The sequence below is a fragment of the Lepidochelys kempii genome, chromosome 3, assembly GCF_965140265.1.
Source record: "Lepidochelys kempii isolate rLepKem1 chromosome 3, rLepKem1.hap2, whole genome shotgun sequence".
Classification (NCBI taxonomy): domain Eukaryota; kingdom Metazoa; phylum Chordata; order Testudines; family Cheloniidae; genus Lepidochelys; species Lepidochelys kempii.
In genome coordinates, this window is record NC_133258.1 from 47,295,841 (window position 1) to 47,318,909 (window position 23,069).

Consider the following 23,069-nt stretch of genomic DNA (forward strand, 5'->3'; position numbering starts at 1 on the left):
ATTACAGTGATTCAGTGAATAGAAGGGTTTGCTATTGTGGAAACAGAGATTCCATGGGGATGATTTGGGCTGTGTTCTTGCAATGGGTATGGGGACTTATTATTTTTATTGTAGATATTATTATGTATTATTTAATTTTGTTACCAAAATTGCAGTCAATTAAGTGTTGATAAGGTCAATTATTGCTCCTAATAAATACAAGGAAGTGGTGTTAGTGGGGTCTAAGAATTGTTCTTAGCCCCAAAACCAAATGGGGGAGTTGAAGGGTATGCTTGTGTTCATTTTAAACAAAATGTGATTTAGAAGGTATGTATGCATAAAGAAGCATGCTGTGGCTCACCACCCTAGGAACATTCTAGAAAAGGTCAAGGGGAGGGAAGTGAGCTCAACATGAGGACTGGAGAAGTATAAGCATGTGACGAACAACTCCATAAATGGAAAGGTTAAATATAATTGGCTAGAGGTCTGTGTTATGTAACTTATATAACTGCCATGTGCTATAAGATAGCAACAGGAGGGGCTCCTTGCTGGAGGGACTCTGGCTGATTTTTGTACCAGGGGCTCTCCCCTTGTGCACATTGAATAAAGTCTTGTTGAATTGACTAAAGTATTGAAGACCCTTGATTCTGCCCGGCATCTGACTCATTTGGTTATTATTGAGAACCACTAAGTCCCAACACTCCACATCTCATTTACCTCTATACCAGGATCCCCCTCTCGTCCAGGCAATCCAGGATCTCCACGTATTCCCTGTAAATGAACAAAATCCCATCAAGTAAACATACAAAAACAGATTGTGCAGTTTAGCAAGATGGACAAATTAGGCTTATTCATACGATACCTTTGGACCGGGTGTACCTTTCCTTCCTCGAGGTCCAGTAAAACCCTAGATAAACCAATGCATTGGTTTTTATTAGATTTTTTAAAAACCCACAAAAACCAACTGTGGTCATTATAACTATGACAGTGTATGAGCAGGGATTGGTATTTAGTATCTGAGAAACCAATGAAATTCTGACAGGGCATGGCTGTTTAATCCTATTTTCTCAATTTTTAAAATATCAGCCATATATATATATATACACATACACACATACATACACACATACAGAGGAATCTATTTGGCTTCCTTAATAATAGTACAAAACCATAATATTTTCCTTGTACAATAAACTAGCACATATTGAGTATTAATAGCCCAATTACTGTATTCTAAGGTTTCATAGTTAAAGGCCCCATTCTGTAAATACATTAAATGGGCATAGTGTATATTATTATGTGACCAGATGGTGCTTTTAGGCACAACCCTGAGTATGGGATGTGAGTAGCTGCTCCACCTTGCTAGATTCCAGCAAATTCAGTCAAACCTTGAGGGCACAGTTCTTCTGGTACTGCTTTCTTATACCGGGGAAATGAGACTAAGAAGAGTAATCTACTACAGCCCTTTACAGATCACAGCATACTTCCTGCTGCCCATGTCCAGCCAACTCCACTGACTGGTTCATAGGGAGGTAGAGCCAGACATCTCAATTGTACCATATAAAGTGCTAAGTTCCAAGTCGAAGAAGATTCTGCCTCCGAACCCCACTGCACCACAGGAAAAGGAGCAAGCAGAGAAGATTTTCCTTGAAAGCTTTGGGACCCTTGGTTCCCTTCTTCTCTCCATCCCTCAGAACCTCAGTCTGGTCCTTGGAGTCCAGGAACCAACTGAGTTTATGGGGAGGAGTGATTAGAGGCAAACAGGCTGGGCTGTAGCCCAGGCTGGGTATGTGGAGTACTGACAAGTTGAGCTGGATCTCAGCAATGGTAGGAAAGCAGCCATTAGTGGGCTGTTATTTCCCCTTCCATATGGGTGAGCAGGGAAAGGCAGGCAGGGGTATAGAATAGGTGGAACGGAGCTGACCAAAAGGAGGAAGTACCAGGAAAAACACTGGTGCATCTTATTTCGCTACAGAACAAGGAGAAAGCAGGGACTTAATTGTGTGCTGCTCCTTACTCAACTGGGTCAAGCTGTCAACCCAGCCTCGTATGGGAAGCTTGTCTTTCCAACACTAATACAAAACCATTATTGAGAAATTTTAGTGGCAAATTCATCCCAGTGGAGCTCTATTGAAGCCAATTAATAAATCTGGCCCTAATTGTTTTAGAGTTTGTTTGCCAAAAAGTAACATCCCATACATAAAACTTCTTCTCTGTAAATGTTTTCTGCTCCCTCTATCCCTAGTCATTCTTTCCACTCATTTTTCAAATTGTATTTTTCTATTACTATTTAGGGCACAATCCTTCTACTTAAGTCAATGGGTGTTTTGACACAGAGATCCATGGGAGCAGCATAGGCCCCATCACAAGGTGACGGTCCCCTTTAAGAGTATATAGGGGCCAGCCACACTTGTACCATAATTAATTAGTTGCTTCACAGCCTGTTACACTCTGATGCACCCAGACCAAGACACAAGGAAATCAAAGCAAAACACGTAGGTGGTCAATCAAAATGTATAACCATGGACCAGTTAAGTCAGCAACAGCTGGAACAATATACAACAGCAGTCCAAATGGCAGATATGTAGCAACAGGCCTTGAGTAACCATCCACACGCACACACACACACACAGGAACAGGAACACTGAACTGAGTTCAGGGAGGAGGAACCAGGAAAGACATAGGAACATGGAGCAGACTGCAATAAGTAGGAAGGACACACACACACACACACACACACACACACACACACACACCAGTCATACAATTTCCTTCTTTCCCCCCGCCCCCAAACATTCAACAGTACCTTGCTGGTAACTAGGGGTGATCCCAGGGCCATAGGTTATACCTCTGATTAAATACAGTGGGTGGATGCTGCTGCTCTGGTGCAACTTTCCCAATTAGCCATATGACATCATCATACACAGAAAAAGTGTCCTCTTCCCTATCTGTTTCCCTTTCAGTATGCAGTGTATCTCGCTGGTTAACAACATGTTCTCCATGTGATAAACACCTTTGCCATTCTCTGTACCCTTCAGCCTCCAAGATCATGACACAAACATAAAAAATGCTTCCAGACCCTCACCTAACATATGATGCTTGTCCAGGACAGAACACATGGAGTCTTGCACAGATGCGCTTGTTAAAACTCATATTTCCTAGTCCCATCAGTTGGCTTTGAGGGTGGGGAAGGGATGGGATGAAACTTTTCCATCAGCAGAGGCAACGTGGTTCTCATAGGTTGGTGAAGAGCCAATAGATAAGGGTTTCTCCAGTACTTTCATGAGGTATACTCCAAATATCATATAAGCTATGACTCAATAAAATAGACATTCCTCCAGTATGCAAGCTGCACATTTCTTCAGAGTCCCATGCAGTCTCTCCACTATCCCATTTCCTTGGGGATGGTACATACCAGGTTTATAATGTACTTTAACAATATTCCTCAGAAAACCTTCAAACCATCTTGATACCAAAGGTGTCCCATTATCTGAAACAAGGCTCTCTGGCAAGCCAAACATCACATATAAAATGGTTAGGCAAGAAATGAGCTGCTTTCACGTGTCTTGTGAAATTATGAATGCAAATAGATAAAGTGAATAATAATCTGTAACATTGACAGAGTGTAGGCGTGGAAACTGTGCCAAGGTCCCTATTGCATGCATCAGTCTGAGTCACTACAGGCTTCCTTGGATCAAATTAAGCATGGGATTGGATCCCAAAGAGGACTTGATGCAGGATTTCAAAACCCTGCTTTGTCTCTTTAGTCCAAACCAACTGGCCCTGGCCCTCGGTTAAATCCCACAGTAGCTTGACAAAGATACTAAAATGTGGCAAAGCATGGCAACCTCTATATTGAGTTAGGCCAAGGAATGAACATAAACTGCTACCATCAGTGGGTAATGGTAGCAAAGCAACAGCATGTAGCCATTCAGATGTTGGTTTCACATCATCGACAGAACTCCCTACAAACTATACAGCATCTTTTGTTAAATTGCACTTGGCTGCATTCAACTGTATGCCAACTTGTTGGAGTTGGTCTAGCTGGTCCAGAATAGCATTAAGCTCAGGAAGGGTCTTAGCAAAGATGAGAATGTCATCCTGGATATTATCAAGGAGCTGAGAGATCACTCTCAGAAAAACCCAAGGAGCAGTAACTACATCAAAAGGGAGCCATTGATTGCAGTACCTCCCAAAGGGTGTACTGAAAGTCAATAAAAACGGTGAACTTTTAGCCACAGGTATTTGCCAATAAATGGATCGGTAATCCAACTCAGGGAAAGTCCAGGATCCACTTACTTGGCATATCACCCCTTTGAAGGTTGGCAATTGAAACTCCTCTGGTTTCCTATATTTATTAAGTGCTCTAGAAACTGTGCACATTCAAATGTTGCCATTCTTCCTTTATACGATAACTCTGTGTGAGCTCCAGTTCATAGTCCCTTCCACTTCCTGAACGATACCAATATGTTTCATGCGCTGTCCTTCTCACACAGCAGTTCTAGGCAGGCAGGCAGGGAAATAGGCCAAGTGACCTGTAGTACTATAGCAGAAACACTGAGGAGATAGCAACTTTTGCTGCCAAGGCTGCGGAGTTGGAGTGGGTAATGTTGCATGACTCTGGGCAATGGAAGCAGAAGGAGCAGCTGACAGTTTAATTGAAGACACAAAGGTTACAGCAGTCTGAGACATAGAACCACTTTCAGCTGGAATCCCCTCAAATGCCTCACGCTTAGCAACCATGGTATCAAAAATTAGCACTCTAGCATCTTCAGCCAGCAACAATTTGCCCCGGCTGTCACTGGCTATACCAATCACAAAAATATCCCTGAGCATGATCATCAGAATTTCCCCAAATTCACAGTTCTGGGCCAACTGCCGCAAACAACATGCAAACTCATGTATGGTTTCATTGGGCTGCTGGCAACCTTCAAAAAATGTTCTCCTCTTAAGCAGAACAGCATCTCCAGTCCCAAAATACTCATTAAGGCACTACATGGCGGCATCGAAGGAGGACTTGGTTTCCAGGACTCCATCAGAAATAAGAATGCTATCATGGCCCAGGCCTAAGCAGTTCTGCAGCAAGGATAACCTAACAGCTTTTGGAGAGTTGCAGGATCTGCACATAGTTCTGAACATTCTGAATGAAGTATGGACAGTCAACAGCTGGAGGGTGTGAAGGCAGCATGGATTGCAGAATAGAAGCACTCATTGCCATAATATCACACTCCAATGCACCCCAGAACAGCAATCCCAGACCACAAGGAAACTGAAGTAAGAAAGGCAGGTAAGTGGTCAATCAAAACATACAATAACCATAAACCAGTTATCTTAGCAACAGTAGGAACAAAACAGAACAGTCCAAATGTCAGGTATGTAGCAGCAGGGCCTGGGTAACTGCACACACCCAACACTATGTACATGCACAGAAACAGACCCTGGAACACTGAGCTCAGGGAGCAGGAACCAGGAAAACAAACAGAAACAGGGAGCAGGAGGCAATAAGCAGGAAGGTAACAGACACACCAGGGGGGCGGGACTAAGGAGGGTCAGATGATAGACTAATGGAAACCTGGCCCTTGTAAAAGGAATGAGAGTGAGTTCAGTCAAAAGTTGAAAGCACATGGAGTAAGCAGGCAGGCACTCAGGTTGGCTGGCTTCTGTGATAGGTCCTGCAAGGAAAAGGGTTGTCCAGGGGAACCAGCATGAGGCTCTATACCAGATCCAGGAAGGACATGAGGCACTGAGCCCAGAAGGTGAGGGACTTTTCTGTTTGGTGGGACTTTTTAGTTTGGACTCTTGCTTCCCCAGAAGGCGTTGTTTGTTGTGACTTGGCTGGAGGGCTAAGCCACATCTCCAGCACAGATTAGTGTGCAGAGAGCCAAGCAGATCAACCTTGGGGAGGGAAACTGAGGCAGGGAGTGCACAGCACTATGTTTGGCCAACAGGGAGCACCTCTGAGCAACCATGTCCCAATGACAGCCCCTTGTTCTTCTTTTGTGAATTTTACATGATTCTCTTGTGTGGAGAGTGAGGTCACTATCTATTCAGTTCTAAGCCTCTCTACTGAGGCTGCCAATATCAATGCTAATGAGTGCAAATCATGATAATGGTTCTTGTGATATCACTGTCTAGTGGGAATTGGACTAAGATCATTTCATTTCAAAGACCAGTCAGTTAACGTCAGTATGGAAACAACTTGTGGGACTAATCACTAGCAGCTTGGGATGCATTTGAACTGGTGACCTGTCGGCAAAGACTCCATTTCCCAATCCTCTAAACCAGTGGTTCTCAAAGCTGGTCCTCCACTTGTTCAGGAAAAGCCCCTAGTGTGCCAGACTGGTTTGTTTACCTGCCACATCCGCATGTTCGGCCGATCGCAGCTCCCACTGACAGAGGTTCGCCGCTCCAGGCCAAAGGGGGCTGCGGGAAGTGGCGCGGGCCAGGAACATGCTGGCCACCCTTCCTGCAGCCCCCATTGGCCTGGAGCGGCGAACCGCTGCCAGTGGGAGCTGCGATCGGCCGAACCTGAGGATGTGGCAGGTAAACAAACCAGTCTGGCACACCAGTGGCTTTCCCTGAACAAGTGGCGGACTTGCTTTGAGAAGCACTGCTCTAAACCACATGGTCCCTCTCTCTTTAGTAGTCTAGCTTTAGATACAGTAGAGTTGCTAGTTCTTGAAAAGCAGAAACATAGCTTACTGTAGCTCCTTTTGGTCCGGGTGGACCAAAATCCCCTGGAACACCAACAAGGCCCTGCAATTAACAAACACAAATACCTGCATTGTGTAAAAAGAGGTACCGGCTTTCATGAACAACTAACTTCTACTATGAATTATCAGTGCAACTGTAACCTGTATAAAATTACCACATACAAGCAAGATACACTGCTGTCCATTAGGAGCACAAAGTTAATCTTACACCTGAATATACAAGCTGAAAAGGATGAATTAAAAAAAGTTGCTCATAACAAATCTGGTACATTTTTATCTTTACTGTGACAAACAACATATGCCATTCTTTAATGACTGGTACTCCATATCTGAGTAGATTTTTGGTAATGAAACAATCACTGAAGATAATGGAGTCTTGGAGGCAGAAGGAAGGCAAGGTCAAGCCTGTAAGCATTATAAGAATAATGGGAAATATTTTGGTTCCACTGGAACATTCGTTGTAATAATCTGTGTGGTGTTTATTGGACAGCAATAAAAGGGGTGTGAAGAACATGGGAGATATCTGTATTATTTTTTATGAATATTATATACAACTTTTTCTATTTGATTGACTAGCATGATGTCTGCCACAGGGGGACAAAGAATTAACTTAGGCTATGTCTACACTACATCATTTACAGTTGCATCAGTGCAGCTGTGCCATTGTAGTGCTTCTGGTGAAGATGCTGTAAGCAGACAGGAGAGAGCTCCACCTCCATGAGAAGCAGTAGCTATGTCATCGGCACTTAGGTCAGTATAACTTATGTTGCTCGGGGAGGTGACTCTTTCACACTCCTGAGCAATGTAAATTATACCAAAGTAATTATGGCATAGACATAGTCTGAGTCCTCCTCTGCAGGATGGCAGACAATGGATACAGACAGCCCACTCGCTAATATTTAACCAAGCAATACAGGTATCAAGAGTTGTAGTCCAAGGGGAGACTACTGGCCAAAGTCTATTGACTTCTTAATGATCCACTCTAACAGACAGAGTATTGGAGAATGGAAAAAACCCAGGGGGAGGGCATCAAGAGACAAAGATGTTAAAATTTGTTATTAAACGTGTCTCTGCAGCAAGACCAGTTCCAAACCAGAGGACAAGACTGCATAGGAGAAAAAGGAATGCAGAATAATCTTAGGTGCCCTGGAAGACACTAACTAAGACCCACTGAATAAGGAAGGGTCTTGTGTGCAGGTGTTAGTTGTTTTCCCTATATCTGTATATCTCTTGTGCTGTGTCTAAGAGTAAAGTGTGTGTGTGATTTAGTAGTCCATATGTGTAGTGAAGCGGAGTGGCCTCCCACGGACCTGGAGGGGGAGGAAGCCCCCACTGAGCCCTGGTGGGCAGAGCCAGGCCACGCTCAACCCTCCCACTTGAAGTCAGTGGGCGGATCAGGAAGTATAAAAGGCAGGTCTGGAAGCTCAGTTGGGTTGCAGCTACCAGGGAAGCCAGATGCCTCCTGCTTGCTCTGGAGCTGGGAGACTGCTGCAAGCCGTCATGGGCTGAGGACTGGCCAGAGCCGTACGCCGACCCAACCACGAAGGAGTTGCCAGGAGTACCACAGGCCTTCTACCCTGATGATCTTGACAACCCTCTGCAGACCCAGGTACAACCCAAGGGGGAGTTAGGAAGTGGCCCAGGGGCAGCTGACTCAAGACTGACTGGAGCACTGCCTGAGTTTAGATCAGCGTACGGTCAGGATCCCCCCTGACAAATCCTGCTGCCACAGTTAGGGCCCTGGGCTGGGGTGCAGTGGAGTGGGTGGGCCTGCGCCCCTACCCCCCTGCCACCCCAACCCTGGGGTGGCAGTCTCCCCCTAGGGCCTGAGCCCTAGATTCCTGTTGCCCCACTGTGACTGAGGGCCTGGGCTACTTAATTTCCATTGTTGCTCGACCCTGAAACAGGCCCGAACTATAGACTCATTGCCTTAGGGCTTGGGCCACCTAACTGCCTTTTGCTGCTGGGCCCTGAATACAGGCCCGAGCTATAGATTCTTGCCGTGCCACTAATTCCCCAATACAGGCAACGCCCAGAGACGTAGTGAGGTGGACTGGCCTCCCATAGACCCGGATGAGGAGGAACCCTGCTGCTGAACCACTACTTGCTTTAAATGTCACAAAGTCCCTGAAGGGAGAAATACTAATCTAGAGCACCCACAAATTGTGAATCTTGCGATTTGGGAGTCAGCACTGATCTTGGGGCACAGGGTAGCTGAACCACAGAGTCCCCCATCCTGAGAAGCGATACCAGACTTGGAGACTGTACACCAGGAGTATGCCTCAAAGGCCAGATATAGAAAAGAAGTGTCTGAATGCTGTGGCAACTCAGTAAATTGAAAAGCCCATGGGATCCAGAGGTTTGGATCCAGTGCAGCAGTCTGGTGAGCATCCACCAGGGGGAGTTTAGCAAGAGTAAATCGGAAAACCTCCATGACATTTATTTCACTAATTTAAGAAGAACAAATAACTAAAGCAAATGAAAGTGTTAAATAATGTAGAAAAATACACAGACAGATTCTGAGCAGTGATTTACACTCTAACAGATTGATCTTCATGGGAATAAATAGAGGATATTCATTGAGTTTAACATTAAATGGGACCCTCATGATCATGTAGGGGGATGAGGTGGACGAGGCTTTCTTCCAGCAACTCACGGAAGTTACTACTACATTGCAGATCCTGGTTCTCATGGGAGACTTCAATCACCCTGATATCTGCTGGGAGAGCAAGACAGCGGTGCACAGACAATCCAGGAAGTTTTTGGAAAGAGTAGGGGACTATTTCCTGGTACAAGTGCTGGAGGAACCAACTAGGGGCAGAGCTCGTCTTGACCTGCTGCTCACAAACCGGGAAGAATTAGTAGGGGAAGCAAAAGTGGATGGGAACCAGGGAGGAGGTGACCATGAGATGGTCGAGTTCAGGATCCTGACACAGGGAAGAAAGGAGAGGAGCAGAATACGGACCCTGGACTTCAGAAAAGCAGACTTTGACAACCTCAGGGAACTGATGGGCAGGATCCCCTGGGAGAATAACATGAGGGGGATAGGAGTCCAGGAGAGCTGGCTGTATTTTAAAAGAATCTGTATTGAGGTTACAGGGACAAACCATCCTGATGTGTAGAAAGAATAGTAGGTGACCAGCTTGGCTTAACAGTGAAATCCTTGCTGATCTTAAACACAAAAAAGAAGCTTACAAGAAGTGGAAGATTGGACAAATGACCACGGAAGAGTATAAAAATATTGCTCGGGCATGCAGGAGTGAAATCAGGAAGGCCAAATCACACCTAGAGTTGCAGCTAGCAAGAGATGTTAAGAGTAACAAGAAGGGTTTCTTCAGGTATGTTAGCAACAAGAAGTCAGTCAAGGGAAGTGTGGGCCCCTTACTGAATGACGGAGGCAACCTAGTGACAGAGGATGTGGAAAAAGCATACATACTCAATGCTTTTTTGCCTCTGTCTTCACGAACAAGGTCAGCTCCCAGACTACTGTACTGGGCAGCACAGCATGGGGAGGAGGTGACCAGCCCTCTGTGAAGAAAGTAGTAGTATGGGACTATTTAGAAAAGCTGGACGAGCACAAGTCCATGCAGCCGGATGTGCTGCATCCGAGAGTGCTAAAGGAGTTGGCAGATGTGATTGCAGAGCCATTGGCCATTATCTTTGAAAATTCATGGCAATCGGGGGAAGTCCCGGACGACTGGAAAAAGGCTAATGTAGTGCCCATCTTTAAAAAAGGGAAGGAGGAGGATCCTGGGAACTACAGGCCAGTCAGCCTCACCTCAGTCCCTGGAAAAATCATGGAGCAGGTCCTCAAGGAATCAATTCTGAAGCACTTAGAGGAGAGGAAAGTGATCAGGAACAGTCAGCATAGATTCACCAAGGGCAAGTCATGCCTGACTAATCTAATTGCCTTCTATGATGAGATAACTGGCTCTGGATGAGGGGAAAGCAGTGGACATGTTGTTCCTTGACTTTAGCAAAGCTTTTGACACGGTCTCCCACAGTATTCTTGCCAGCAAGCTAAAGTATGGGCTGGATGAATGAACTATAAAGGTGGATAGAAAGTTGTCTAGATTGTCGGGCTCAACAGGAAGTGATCAATGGCTCCATGTCTAGTTGGCAGCCGGTATCAAGTGGAGTGTCCCAAGGATCAGTCCTCGGGCCGGTTTTGTTCAATATCTTCATAAATGATCTGGAGGATGGTGTGGATTACACCCTCAGCAAGGATACAGATGACACTAAACTGGAAGGAGAGGTATATACTCTGGAGGGTAGGGATAGGATACAGAGGGACCTAGACAAATTAGAGGATTGGGCCAAAAGAAATCTGATGAGGTTCAACAAGGACAAATGCAGAATTCTGCACTTAGGACGGAAGAATCCCATGCACCGCTACAGACTAGGACCAAATGGCTAGGCAGCAGTTCTGCAGAAAAGGACCTAGGGGTTAGAGTGGACGAGAAGCTGGATATGAGTCAACAGTGTGCCCTTGTTGCCAAGAAGGCCAATGGCATTTTGGGATGTATAAGTAGGGGCATTGCCAGCAAATCGAGGGATATGATCATTCCCCTCTATTTGGCATTGGCGAGGCCTCATCTGGAGTACTGTGTCCAGTTTTGGGCCCCACACTACAAGAAGGATGTGGAAAAATTGGAAAACGTCCAGCAGAGGGCAACAAAAATGATTAGGGGACTGGAACATATGACTTATGAGGTGAGACTGAGGGAAGTGGGATTGTTTAGTCTGTGGAAGAGAAGAATGAGGGGGGAGCTGCTTTCAACTACCTGAAAGGGGCTTCCAAAGAGGATGGCTCTAGACTGTTCTCGGTGGTAGCAGATGACAGAACAAGGAGTAATGGTCTCAAGTTGCAGTGGGGGAGGTTTAGGTTGGATATTAGGAAAAACTTTTTCACTAGGAGGGTGGTGAAACACTGGAATGGGTTACCTGGGGAGATGGTGGAATCTCCTTCCTTAGAAGTTTTTAAGGTCAGGCTTGACAAAGCCCTGGCTGGGATGATTTAGTTGGGGATTGGTCCTGCTTTGAGCAGGGGGTTGGACTGGATGACCTCCTGAGGTCCCTTCCAACCCTGATATTCTATGATTCTATGTAGCCTGACCTCATGCTTAACAAAGGCCATAGAATTTCACTCAGTGATTCCTGCATCAAGCCCATAACTTCCGGTTCAGCTACAGCATATCTTCGGAAGACAATCCTGATTTAAAGATTTCCACCACCTTCTTTGGTAAATTGTTCCAATGCTAATTACCTTAACCGTTAAACCTAACCAGTGGATTTAAAGAAATGTTTGTAAGTATGTGCTTTAGTTAATATTACCCTAGGTCCTTCTTGGCCTGGTAAACCATCAGCCCCAGAGAAGCCTTCATCACCCTAGAAGCACAACAACAGACAAAGACAAAATTGAGTTCTCAACATGTAAAATAATCACCTGATGGTGTATGTAGGTATGGAAAAGTGATGCCTTTGTTTTCTGTACGCTGCACTTCAAAATTTTTAGACAGCTGCCATTTTCCTCCCAGAACAACTGCAAAGTCTATTATAGTGAGGGTTGCTAAGCATCTGGTTTTCAGCCAGAATGCCCAGTCGAAAAGGGACGCTGGCAGCTTCAGTCAGCACCATGGACCGGGCCAGTAAAAGTCCAGTCAGCGGTGCAGCAGGGCTAAGGCAGGCTCCCTGCCTGCCCTGGCTCTGCGCAGCCCCCAGAAGCAGCCAGCATATCTGGCTACTAGGTGCAGGAGTGGCCAGGGAGGCTCCGTGCTCTTCTGCCACTCTGAGCACTGGCTCCGCAGCTCACATTGGCTGGGAACTGTGACCAATGGGAGCGGTGGGGACAGTGCCTGTGGGCACGGGCAGCACACAGAGCCACCTGGCCGAGCCTCCACCTCGGAGCCAGACATGTCAGCTGTTTCTCAGGAGTTGCACAGAGCCAGGGCAGGTAGGGAGCCTGCCTTCGCCCCATTGTGCCATGGACCGGGAGCCACCTGAGATAAATGCTGTCCGGCTGGAGCCCACACCCCAAATCCCCTCCCGTACCCAAACTCCCTCTGGGAGCCTGAACCCCAAACCCCTGCCCCACCCTGAGGCCCCCACCATACCCCAGAGCTCACACCCCCAGTCAGAGCCTGCATCCCCTCCTGCATCCCCACCCCCTGTCCCAGCCCATAGCCCCCTCCTGAACTCTGAACCCCTCAGCCCCCACCCAGAGCCCCCTCCTGTACCCCAAACCTCTCATCCCCAGCCCCACCCCAGAGCCTGCACCCCCAGATGGGGAGCCCTCACTTCCTCCCACACCCCAACTCCCTGCCCCAGCCCAGTGAAAGTGAGTGAGAGTGGGGGAGAACGAGCAAGGGAGGGAGGGCAGATGGCGTGAGTGGGAGGCGGGGCCTCAGAGAAGGGGTGCAGCAGGAGCAAGGCAAGGGTGTTCCGTTTTGTGCAATTAGAAAGTTGGCAACCCTAATGATCGGGGAGACATTCTGTGCTACCTCAGTAAGATTTTCACTTCTGTTTTTCCTAGAGAAATTTAATCCTAAATAGAAGTCATTTTAGGGTGAAGATATATAGTTTCTTTTTGTCTATTGATATAGCAGAGACACCTAAACAGCATATTAACACATTCAAAATACTGTGTGAGGGACAGTTCAATTCTAGGTATAGCAAGATTGTTTTGCAGTGTGTATGTAATATTGTTCTTTCGCTAAAGCATAGTACCTTCACTCCTTGGAATCCCATGATTCCCACAAGCCCCGGTTCTCCCTGAAATGTTAAAAAAAACAGAACAACTAGTTCAGTACTGGCCACAAACATTTAATACACAAAACCTCTATTTCATGTAGTATGCCTGTGTAAATCTCCAACAGAAATCTAAAACAGAAGTGCACTAAATAGTAATGCGTTATCAAGGATCCCAATGCACTTTACACAGAAATCTTTATATAGGAATCCCGCGCCTATAATTGAAATGCTATAGCACTTTATGTATTGTCTATGCAAGGATCACTCACTCACTACTGAAATGCAACCGCCTATAGGGTGGAACATAGCAACTCTTTTGAACCAACAACACAACAGAGCAGTTTTTAGGAGGGGGGATGAAAAAATGCTTTCAATTGAAATTATTAGGAAAATTTTAGTTATTCAGAGCTTAACAAGTGACCCAAGAATTTGGCCAAGACACTATGGGATCATTTAAAGAGCACAAACAATCAGCAGTTCATTACCCTGTAGAACCATACTGGAAAATTGGTTCAGCCACTCAGAGAAAATGCTGCCATCTACTGAGTCATCATTCAGAGTAACAGCCGTGTTAGTCGGTATTCGCAAAAAGAAAAGGAGTACTTGTGGCACCTTAGAGACTAACCAATTTATTTGAGCATAAGCTTTCGTAAGCTACAGCTCACTTCATCGGGTGCATGCATCCGATGAAGTGAGCTGTAGCTCACGAAAACTTTGCATCCGATGAAGTGAGCTGTAGCTCAAGAAAGCTTATGCTCAAATAAATTGGTTAGTCTCTAAGGTGCCACAAGTACTCCTTTTCTTTTTGAGTCATCATTGTCATTTTCAGCAGCACCCTGTTTTTTCCATGAAGGTTTCCCATCCTCGTACCAACAAGGTCGGAACGTGTTTCCTTTGCTTTTGAGATCACAGCCATAGTGAAATGATACAGCAGAGAAAATGGCAAGCTCAACTTGAGAGAGAAATTAAAAAACAACCTTTTCTCCTTTTGCCCCAGGTTCTCCTCTGTTTCTGGGTGTTCCAGATACCCCCTAAGAGAAAAATTATGTAGTTAGTACTAACAACTGCTTCCAATAAATAAGAAATTTACAATTATGATTACCACTGCAGTGCAGACATTGCCATAGTGTGTCTTGCTTTTCTGTGATACCCTGGACAAGATGATACACTACAAGATGCACCAGACAGAGGTACTTCCATGAGGATTTAAAGCATTTAGACACATGTACTTACCTTGAAGCCCTCTGCTCCTAATAATCCTTTGAGACCTGGAGGACCTTGATCACCCTTTGAAAGAAAAGAACATCATCAACCCAGGAAATACATTTGCACTAACTGCAACAAGTCAGTTTATCAATCTAGTTTGCTGCCAGATCAGTTTGATGGTGATTTCCCTGTAAACCATATTGATTTCCTAGCATTTTCCAACGGATATTACTACTTCAAATCATAAACAAGTTATATGGACTAGAACCTCAGCTGCAGTAAATCACTGTAGCTCTACTGACTTTAAAGAAGCTATGCCCTAAATTAGCTATGGCCCTAAATTATTTCTGATAGCAGATTCATGGTTAACATTTCATATTTACAGATGAAGTGTTCTGTTCAATATTTTGGCAATGGCAACATGTCTCTGGGATCCTTCAGATCACAAGTATGTTGTTCATTTTCCCTTTAATAATTCACATACAAATACACAGCAAAAAAGTTAATAGGCTGCTTAGTTTCCTTTTGATTCTGAACTTTGGCTTCATGCAGAATATAATGCAATACATACCCATTCACCATGTAACCCTCTCCTCATTCCTTTTTCACCCTTAGTGCCCACTAAACCCTTGAAGGAAAAATAAAATATATGGTATAAACAAATGAAAAAAAATCAGATATTTTTATATACTTGAACAATAAATCAGTCACACTTTTGGACCAGGCTCTCCAGTGTTTCCATAATTTCCCTGGTTACCACAAACTCCCTATTAACAAGAAAAACAATTTCACTGTTTAATTTTAAGTGAATAGCCTGCTAGTGAGCGTCATTGGAATGACTGCATTGGGATCTGAAGTTCTTTTTATATCCACACAAAGTTACAGCATGGGCAGAGTCAATGCCAGTTTCCCCCTGCTGCCAATCAAGATCTTTAAGCCAGTCCTAAAGGAAATACCTTTATAGCTAAAAGATTGAAGACCTCTATACTCATTCTGCCCTTAGCTTCTCTACTGAATCTTGCAACAGCAACTAGTGGCAATTGTAATTGGGACTGAGTGGGCAACCTAGAAGAATTTCCAGTGTTAACTGCACAGTTGGGTTAAAGCATGAGGATATCGTCATGTTACAGCCCAAATGGTACAATGCAAGCTCAACAGGGTTCATGCACTGGAATTGGAGCTTGGGTGCAGGAAGGAAGCTGGTCAGATGGCAAGAGAGAAGTCACTATCGATGATCTTCTAATACTTTGGGACTGGCTTCTGAAGTGCCTACTCTCTTGAGGTGACATCATAAAGTGACACCAAAACTACGGAATTCAAAGCGGTGATATTTAGGTTTAAGTTGACAAGTTCAGACAGCTGACATGAAACTGAATGTGTCTTTTTTCTGAGTCATAAGAGGGACTTCTGCACTTTAGGAATGAGACAAACTAAATTTCCCATATGTGGGACTGTGTTACAATTGCATGTTATTACTTTAAGAGTGGGGTGGCATTCCTGGTCCTGCTTGTAGTAAAGCATGAGTACAGAGTCAGTAAAGAAAGAGCCAGCTTAAAGCAGGATGAGGTGAGCTATGCCTTGCTGCCTAAGTGAGCAGCCTGTTTTCTCTCTCTCTGTTTTGGGGTTCTTGTGTGACATTGTTCTGAATTCTAAGAAATAAAGTAGTATTAGGTTGCAACCTTCCAGCAATAGTATTTATGCTTTTATCTAACTTCTGTGAGTATTCAGAGAACATAAAACAATAGAACATGGATTCTCAACTCACAGGTCATGATCCCCAGCAATATCAGGGGGTCGTGACTACCCTCTTCTTTTTGGCTAGATTAGAAAGGGGTCCTGAAACTAGTTTCTGTTGTAACATAAGATCACAGGATGGAAAGGGTTGAACCACAGACCACTGAACAAACTTTGGTTAAGGAACCTGCAAAATCCCTTGGTCACTAGGTTTAGGAAGGGGCCTGAGCCAGAAAGGGAAGGAGCAGCTAGATCAGAGGTCGGCAAACTACCGCCCGCAGGCCACATCCAGCCTGCAGGACCATCCTGTCTGGCCCAAGCTCCCAGCTGGCAGGGCTGGCTCTACCGTTTTTGCCGCCCCAAGCCCTGAAAAAACCTGTCACTGCCGAATTGCCGCTGCGGCCGGTAGAACAGAGAAGCTGCCACAGAATTGCCGCCACCACAGAAACTCTGCTGCCTCTTTCTGACTGCCGCCCCAAGCACCTGCTTGGAACGCTGGTGCCTGGAGCTGGTCCTGCTGGCCGGGGAGGCTAGCCCCCAGCCCCTCCCCTGCTGTCCTCCCTCCCCCACAGGCACGCCGCAGCACCCGCCGCTTGCACCCGCCCACCTCCCAGGCTTTCAAGTAAGCCAATCCTGCCGCTCTGAGCAGCGAGGTAAGGGGGCGGGGAGAAGGGGAGTTGGATAAGGGACAGGAGGTCCCAGGGGGCAGTCAGGGGACAAGGAGTGGGTGGGGGTTGGATGGGTCAGGGGTCCTGGGGAGCCTGTCAGGGGGCAGGGGTGTGGATAGGAGGCGGGGCAGCCGGGGACAGGGAGCAGAGGGGGTGGAATGGGGGTGGGGGCAGTCAAGGGACAAGGAGCAAGTGGAGTTCGATGGGTCAGGGGTTCTGAGGGAGGCAGTCAGGGGGGCGGGGGGCAGGCTGTATGGGGAGGCACAGCCTTCCCTATCCAGCCCTCCATACCTTTTCATAACCCCGATGTGGCCCCCGAGCCAAAAAGTTTGCCCACCCCTGAGCTAGATCATTGCCCCTCCTTCATGTTACTACTGTTGAAGCTCCCTCTTGTCCACCATGTACAGCAATGGTGAACATGTTTTCAAAGCCGCCTATCTTTATTACTGAGCAATGTAGACTATACAAATGAAGGCATGTTTTCTTATTTAATATGAAAGACAAAGCATAAATCGTAATTACCAGATTTCCAACACTGACAGACTTTCCTTGTTCTCCCTTCTCCACTTTTTGCCCCTGGCACAGGAGTAGAAAAAGGGACATCATTTCCACACAAAAATTAAAAATGATCTTCACAAATAGAAAGTTGATTTTTAAATTATACCTTGGGCCCTCTTGCTCCTTGATCTCCTGGTCTCCCATGGGCACATTTACATGCTGGGTTTCCAGTAAGACCCTGTTGAGCACTTGCTCCGCATAGACAATGAAGATACATGTTTTTTTATTTTCTGCATGGCAAAAAGTGAGTTGAGGAACATGACTGATTTGATGGCATGGGGAGCTGCCATCTCTGTTCTCCGCAAACGGCATTAGAAAATGTTCCTGAATCATATAACAGAGCTGGTGCTAGGCACACACATCAGATGCATAGCTTTCGAGAGTTCTTGCTCTGTCAGCTTTCACAGTAACCAGAACCTGAATTTAGTGGCCTGTAGGGAACCCCCTACATACCTTGAGAGGTACACTCTACAAGCCCAGACTCACCAGTGGAGCTGGAACTAGGGGTGCTGCCACACCCCCGGCTTGAATAAAGTTTGTGGACAATACCGAGCTGGGAGGGGTTGCAAGTGCATTGGAAGATAGGATGAAAATTCAAAATGATCTGGAGAAATGGGAGAAATGGACTGAAGTAAATAGGATGAAATGCAATAAAGACAAATGCAAAGTACTCCACTTAGGAAGGAACAATCAGTTGCACACATACAAAATGGGAAATGACTGCCTAGGAAGGAGTATTGTGGAAAGGGACGTGGGGGTCATAGTGGATCACAAGCTAAATATGAGTCAACAGTGTGACGCTGTTTCAAAAAAAAAAAATGCAAACATCATTCTGGGATGTATTAGCAGGAGAATTGTAAGCAAGACATGAGAAGTAATTCTTCTGCTCTACTCTGCGCTGATTAGGCCTCAACTGGAGTAGTGTGTCCATTTCTGGGTGCCATATTTCAGGAAAGATGTGGACAAATTGGAGAAAATCCAGAAAAGAGCAACAAAAATGATTAAAGGTCAAGAAAACATGACCTACGAGGGAAGATTGAAAAAACTGGGTTTGTTTAGTCTGGAGAAGAGAAGACTGAGAGGGGACATGATAATAGTTTTCAAGTATATAAAAGTTACAAGGAGGAGGGAGAAAAATTATTGTTCTTAACCTCAGAGGATAGGACAAGAAGCAATGGGCTTAAATTTCAGCAAGGGCGGTTTAGGTTGGACATTAGGAAAAACTTCCTAACTGTCAGGGTGGTTAAGCACTGGAACCAGTTGCCTAGGGAGGTTGTGGAATCTCCATCACTGGGGATTTTTAAGAGCAGTTTGAACAAACACCTGTCAGGGATTGTCTAGATAATACTTAGTCCTGCCTTGAGGGCAGGGGACTGGACTAGACGACCTCTCAAGGTCCCTTCCAATTCTATGAAGTAGTAATAACAAACACCAAATACGTTGTCTCCATCATCAGCACCCCCACTATAAAAATTGTTCCAGCACCCCTGAAGCTCACTCTCAGCTACTAATGCCCTGCCCCATTTCCAGATGATGAAGCCCTTCTGAATCTGCATAATAACAACACCCTAAGCCCCATTCTATCCCTTCTTCAGTCCCTTAGCAAAACACATCCTGATCCACCCAGCTGCCAAACATTTCCCCTGCTCCCCATGCAACATGAGATTTGGGGAAGTCTCCCTGCGGCCCTGTCTATCTCATTTAGTACAGAACACTGCAAAACCTGTGCTCACTCTGTCGGTTAGTGCTGAAGCAAAGGAGTTCATGAAAGAAAGCGCATAGCCTACTCACAATATCCAAAAGCTCACAGCAGCCTTCTGAGTAAGCTTTATCTGCATCACATTTGCATTACCGTTGTTGTAAATCCACCTAACACACAAAATCATTGGATTAAACTAATGTGAGCAATAGCAAAAATGTGCTAAGAAAACTTAGTGCACGCGCGCGCAAACTCACACCTACCCACTTTGTGCTCCTCGTCACATAGACACATTTGCACAGCCACAGACATTGACCAATTGTTCCTCTCCACCCTCATTCTTTTCCGCCCCTCACCAATGAATTCTGTATCTGGAGTAGCTGCAGAATCCGTCTCACATTGGAGTACTGCCATTAAAAGAGCAAATTCTATCTCTGCTGCTTTTCTTTTTTTAAATTCTAAATTACACAATCTGATTTCCTTGTACAAGGCAAAATTTCAAGTCAAATACTTGCTGTATGCTCTATTATCCACTACTAAAATGACCAAGTGTAAATTTTTTTAAAAATCTTACTGGCTTTTCTCACTCTATGTTTGCTTCCATTCCTAGTCTACAGAAATACAAAATCAAAATACAGTTACCTCTAGCATAAAGCCTGTGCTAGGCCAGTAATTGTATTTGTTATTATATTTACATGTGGGAAGTATTTCACTGCTATTCTGAATGCTGATAACTACAAATCTTTATTGCACAAAATAGTAACAACAATTTTTAGAGTCACATGCTCACCACCAGAGGGAGTTCTAGTGAAAGTAATAAAGTATTGTTGCCACTTACAGGAAAAATATTGAGTAGATAACTTCAGAGATAACTGTATGAAAAGTTACTACTACTTTTGTTTCAGAGTAGCAGCTGTGTTAGTCTGTATTCGCAAAAAGAAAAGGAGGACTTGTGGCACCTTAGAGACTAACAAATTTATTTGAGCATAAGCTTTCGTGAGCTACAGCTCACTTCATCGGATGAAATGTAATTAAAAGCCTGCTCCGGTACCTCTAAAATTAATGAGAGTTTTGTCATTGATTTCAGTGGGAGCAAGTGGAGAGAAAAAAAGGAACCTGCTGGAGATATTAAATTTTTTAAGGGGCAGAGGGAATTTAAATTCAACAGATCCATTTGAAAGGTTCACAAACAAAAGGATATTAACTGTAGCTAAGGAAAACTTCACCTTATGGGAGAGTGCACAGAGGATAGTTAGTGTCTGAATGGAATCCCACCGGTAGCAAGATGAGCAATTATAAACAACTGTATTTAGGAAAAGAATCAGAAAAACACTTAGAAGAAAAACACTGAACACTAGCTAGGTTCACGGACCTAGCCTAATGGCTTTCTTCTCTTATATTTCCAGTAGATGACACTGTGTAGTAACATTACTCAAGCTAGAAGAGCTACTTACCAAAACAGGAGACTCTTCAACTGATCTTTTTACCAGCAAAATGTATCCATTTCCATAAACACCGCTCTGTTCATTTCCTGGAACTGCACTGACCTCCTGACAGTCAATCAATAATTTTGCATCCTTGCCTTTCACACTTAACGCTAGCTTGTGCCAAGAACCATCAAAAGCCTTGTCCACATTGCTGAATGTCCTGAACATGAGTGTTTCGGATGGAGTGGCATGAAAGAAATCCAGAGATATTTTGTCTCCCAGAAAGCGAATACCAACTCTGTTTTTGCCATCAGAATCACTAACTTGCCATAAATTTTGCACATTTTGTGGAGTGTCTTCTGGCATCTTAAACGTAGCAATGATGGAATATTCTGAAGGCAAGCAATCTGGATGAACACCACTAAAACAGAACACATGTAGTCCAATTAAAGTCTACATATTGAGACACTATGTAAACCAAATCCCATTCAACAAATTTCATCTCTAATGCATTTAAACTTTATTATTTTAACAGTGCTGTTGTTGGATCATATTAAAGAAGTTCTGTATTAAAATCACAAATGAGTTTGATTCCCCAGAGTTTAAATTCCAGAGTATTACTAATTAAGAGGTCTCTTGGTTTTTGGTATTGTTTCTCTCCCTCTATGTGTGAAACTTGCAAGCTGCTAACTGTGTTAGTACATTCTAAGACAGAGTCTGTTCTCAAAGCAATTCACAGAGAGAGAGACTCAAAGCAATACTCTAACAACAGAAACAGCACCCAGAGACTCCCCACCCTTTTGTTGTATTAACCATTGTGATTAAAATAGAGATAGAGGATGTATGTGGATGGATGCTTGGTGTGGATAATAACTGAATGATCAGGGAGGTGCCAGCCTAAGAATCCAGTGTCCATCGGCTGAAGAAGGTGTCAAGTGGAAATAACCAGAGGACCCCACCCGGAGGGCAGACTGGAATCCACCCAACAGCCTCAAGAATGGGAGAACCAAAGAACAAGATAACATCTTGGAGCCGTCAGGAATGTGCTATCTGCTGATTGATTCAGCAACAGCATGATGAAGCAATTCCCATAGACTGGCATAGGAAGAAATTCCTATAAAAATAGACTCTAAAAAGTGAGAACTTTGGGGTCTGATTCTGCAAACCAACTTCCAGGAGCATCAGATGAGCATCTGACAAGGCCCTGCTCCCTCCTCATGTCCAGGCCACCTGGCCAGTGGCTTGGCATGAGCAACTCTAAGGCTGGTAACTATGATAACAACCTTGCAGAACCTGTGTGTGTGTTTGTATGAATGAATGTGTGACTAAATATGAGATTGAATGGAATGTTATAACTATAACTAACTGCTTACTATGATTCTTTCTGTATTCACAATAAATGTGGTATTTTGCCTTTTTCCCTTTAATAAGATCCTGCTGGTTTTTATTTTATTGGTACAACATTTTGGTGGAGAATTGCGAAAGGGGGAATATTGGTAAAAAACCTCAGTTATTGTAAATATTGGTGTGCACACCGCCAGCTCTAGTGAGCTAGGCATTTCTATTAGGTTAACCAGACCTGCTGGCCTCCGAGAAGGTAGCAGGGGACCTGCTGGCCTCCGAGAAGGTAGTAGGGAAAACAGATTAAACCAGACCTGCTGGCCTCCGAGAAGGTAGCAGGGGACCTGCTGGCCTCCGAGAAGGTAGCAGGAAAAACAGATTAAACCAGACCTGCTGGCCTCCGAGAAGGTAGCAGGGGACCTGCTGGCCTCCGAGAAGGTAGTAGGGAAAACAGATTAAACTAGACCTGCTGGCCTCCGAGAAGGTAGCAGGGAGAAACAGGTTAACCAGACCTGCTGGCCTCCGAGAAGGTAGCAGGGAGAAATAGGTTAACTGGACCTGCTGGCCTCTGGGAAGGTAGCAGGGGACCTGCTGGCCTCCGGGAAGGTAGCAGGGGAAAAACGCATAGATTAAGCTATGATTTCAGAATCTAGGCTGTGTCACTTGCTAAGTAATACCAGCAGTGACAAAGAGATTGAAATATCCATGTTAAGATGTTTAAAAGAAAACAGGGTAAGCCAGTACTAGAGGGAGGAATGGAGTCAGAAGGAACTCCAACCTCACCTTTTGTTAAAGAAATTACACCTTTTAAACAAATCCTTCAAAAATTTGGGCACAGTCCTTGGACTAAACAAGGCCTAGCTGATGTCTGCACTATTTCGGACCTAGAGGATAGATTGGCTCAGTATATCCTCATATACAAACCTTCTAGTGCTGCCAAAAGAGATGCAGCAGCAATTTGGTTGTTGTGGGAGGCATGTAAGGATTCTTCCCT

The 23,069-nt window shown here is 44.8% G+C and overlaps 1 protein-coding gene across 1 annotated transcript in view; it reads right to left on the reverse strand.

The window, feature by feature from the left end:
* LOC140908159 (uncharacterized) overlaps positions 1 to 23,069 on the reverse strand; it is a 54,874-nt gene that overhangs the window by 20,104 nt on the left and 11,701 nt on the right. The window contains 13 exon segments of the mRNA XM_073335125.1: positions 697 to 750; positions 842 to 886; positions 6,682 to 6,735; positions 12,027 to 12,080; positions 13,419 to 13,463; positions 14,420 to 14,473; positions 14,676 to 14,729; positions 15,220 to 15,276; positions 15,362 to 15,415; positions 17,573 to 17,626; positions 17,715 to 17,809; positions 19,402 to 19,477; positions 20,762 to 21,155. Of these exon segments, the coding sequence (XP_073191226.1) occupies positions 697 to 750; positions 842 to 886; positions 6,682 to 6,735; positions 12,027 to 12,080; positions 13,419 to 13,463; positions 14,420 to 14,473; positions 14,676 to 14,729; positions 15,220 to 15,276; positions 15,362 to 15,415; positions 17,573 to 17,626; positions 17,715 to 17,809; positions 19,402 to 19,477; positions 20,762 to 21,155 (1,090 nt within the window).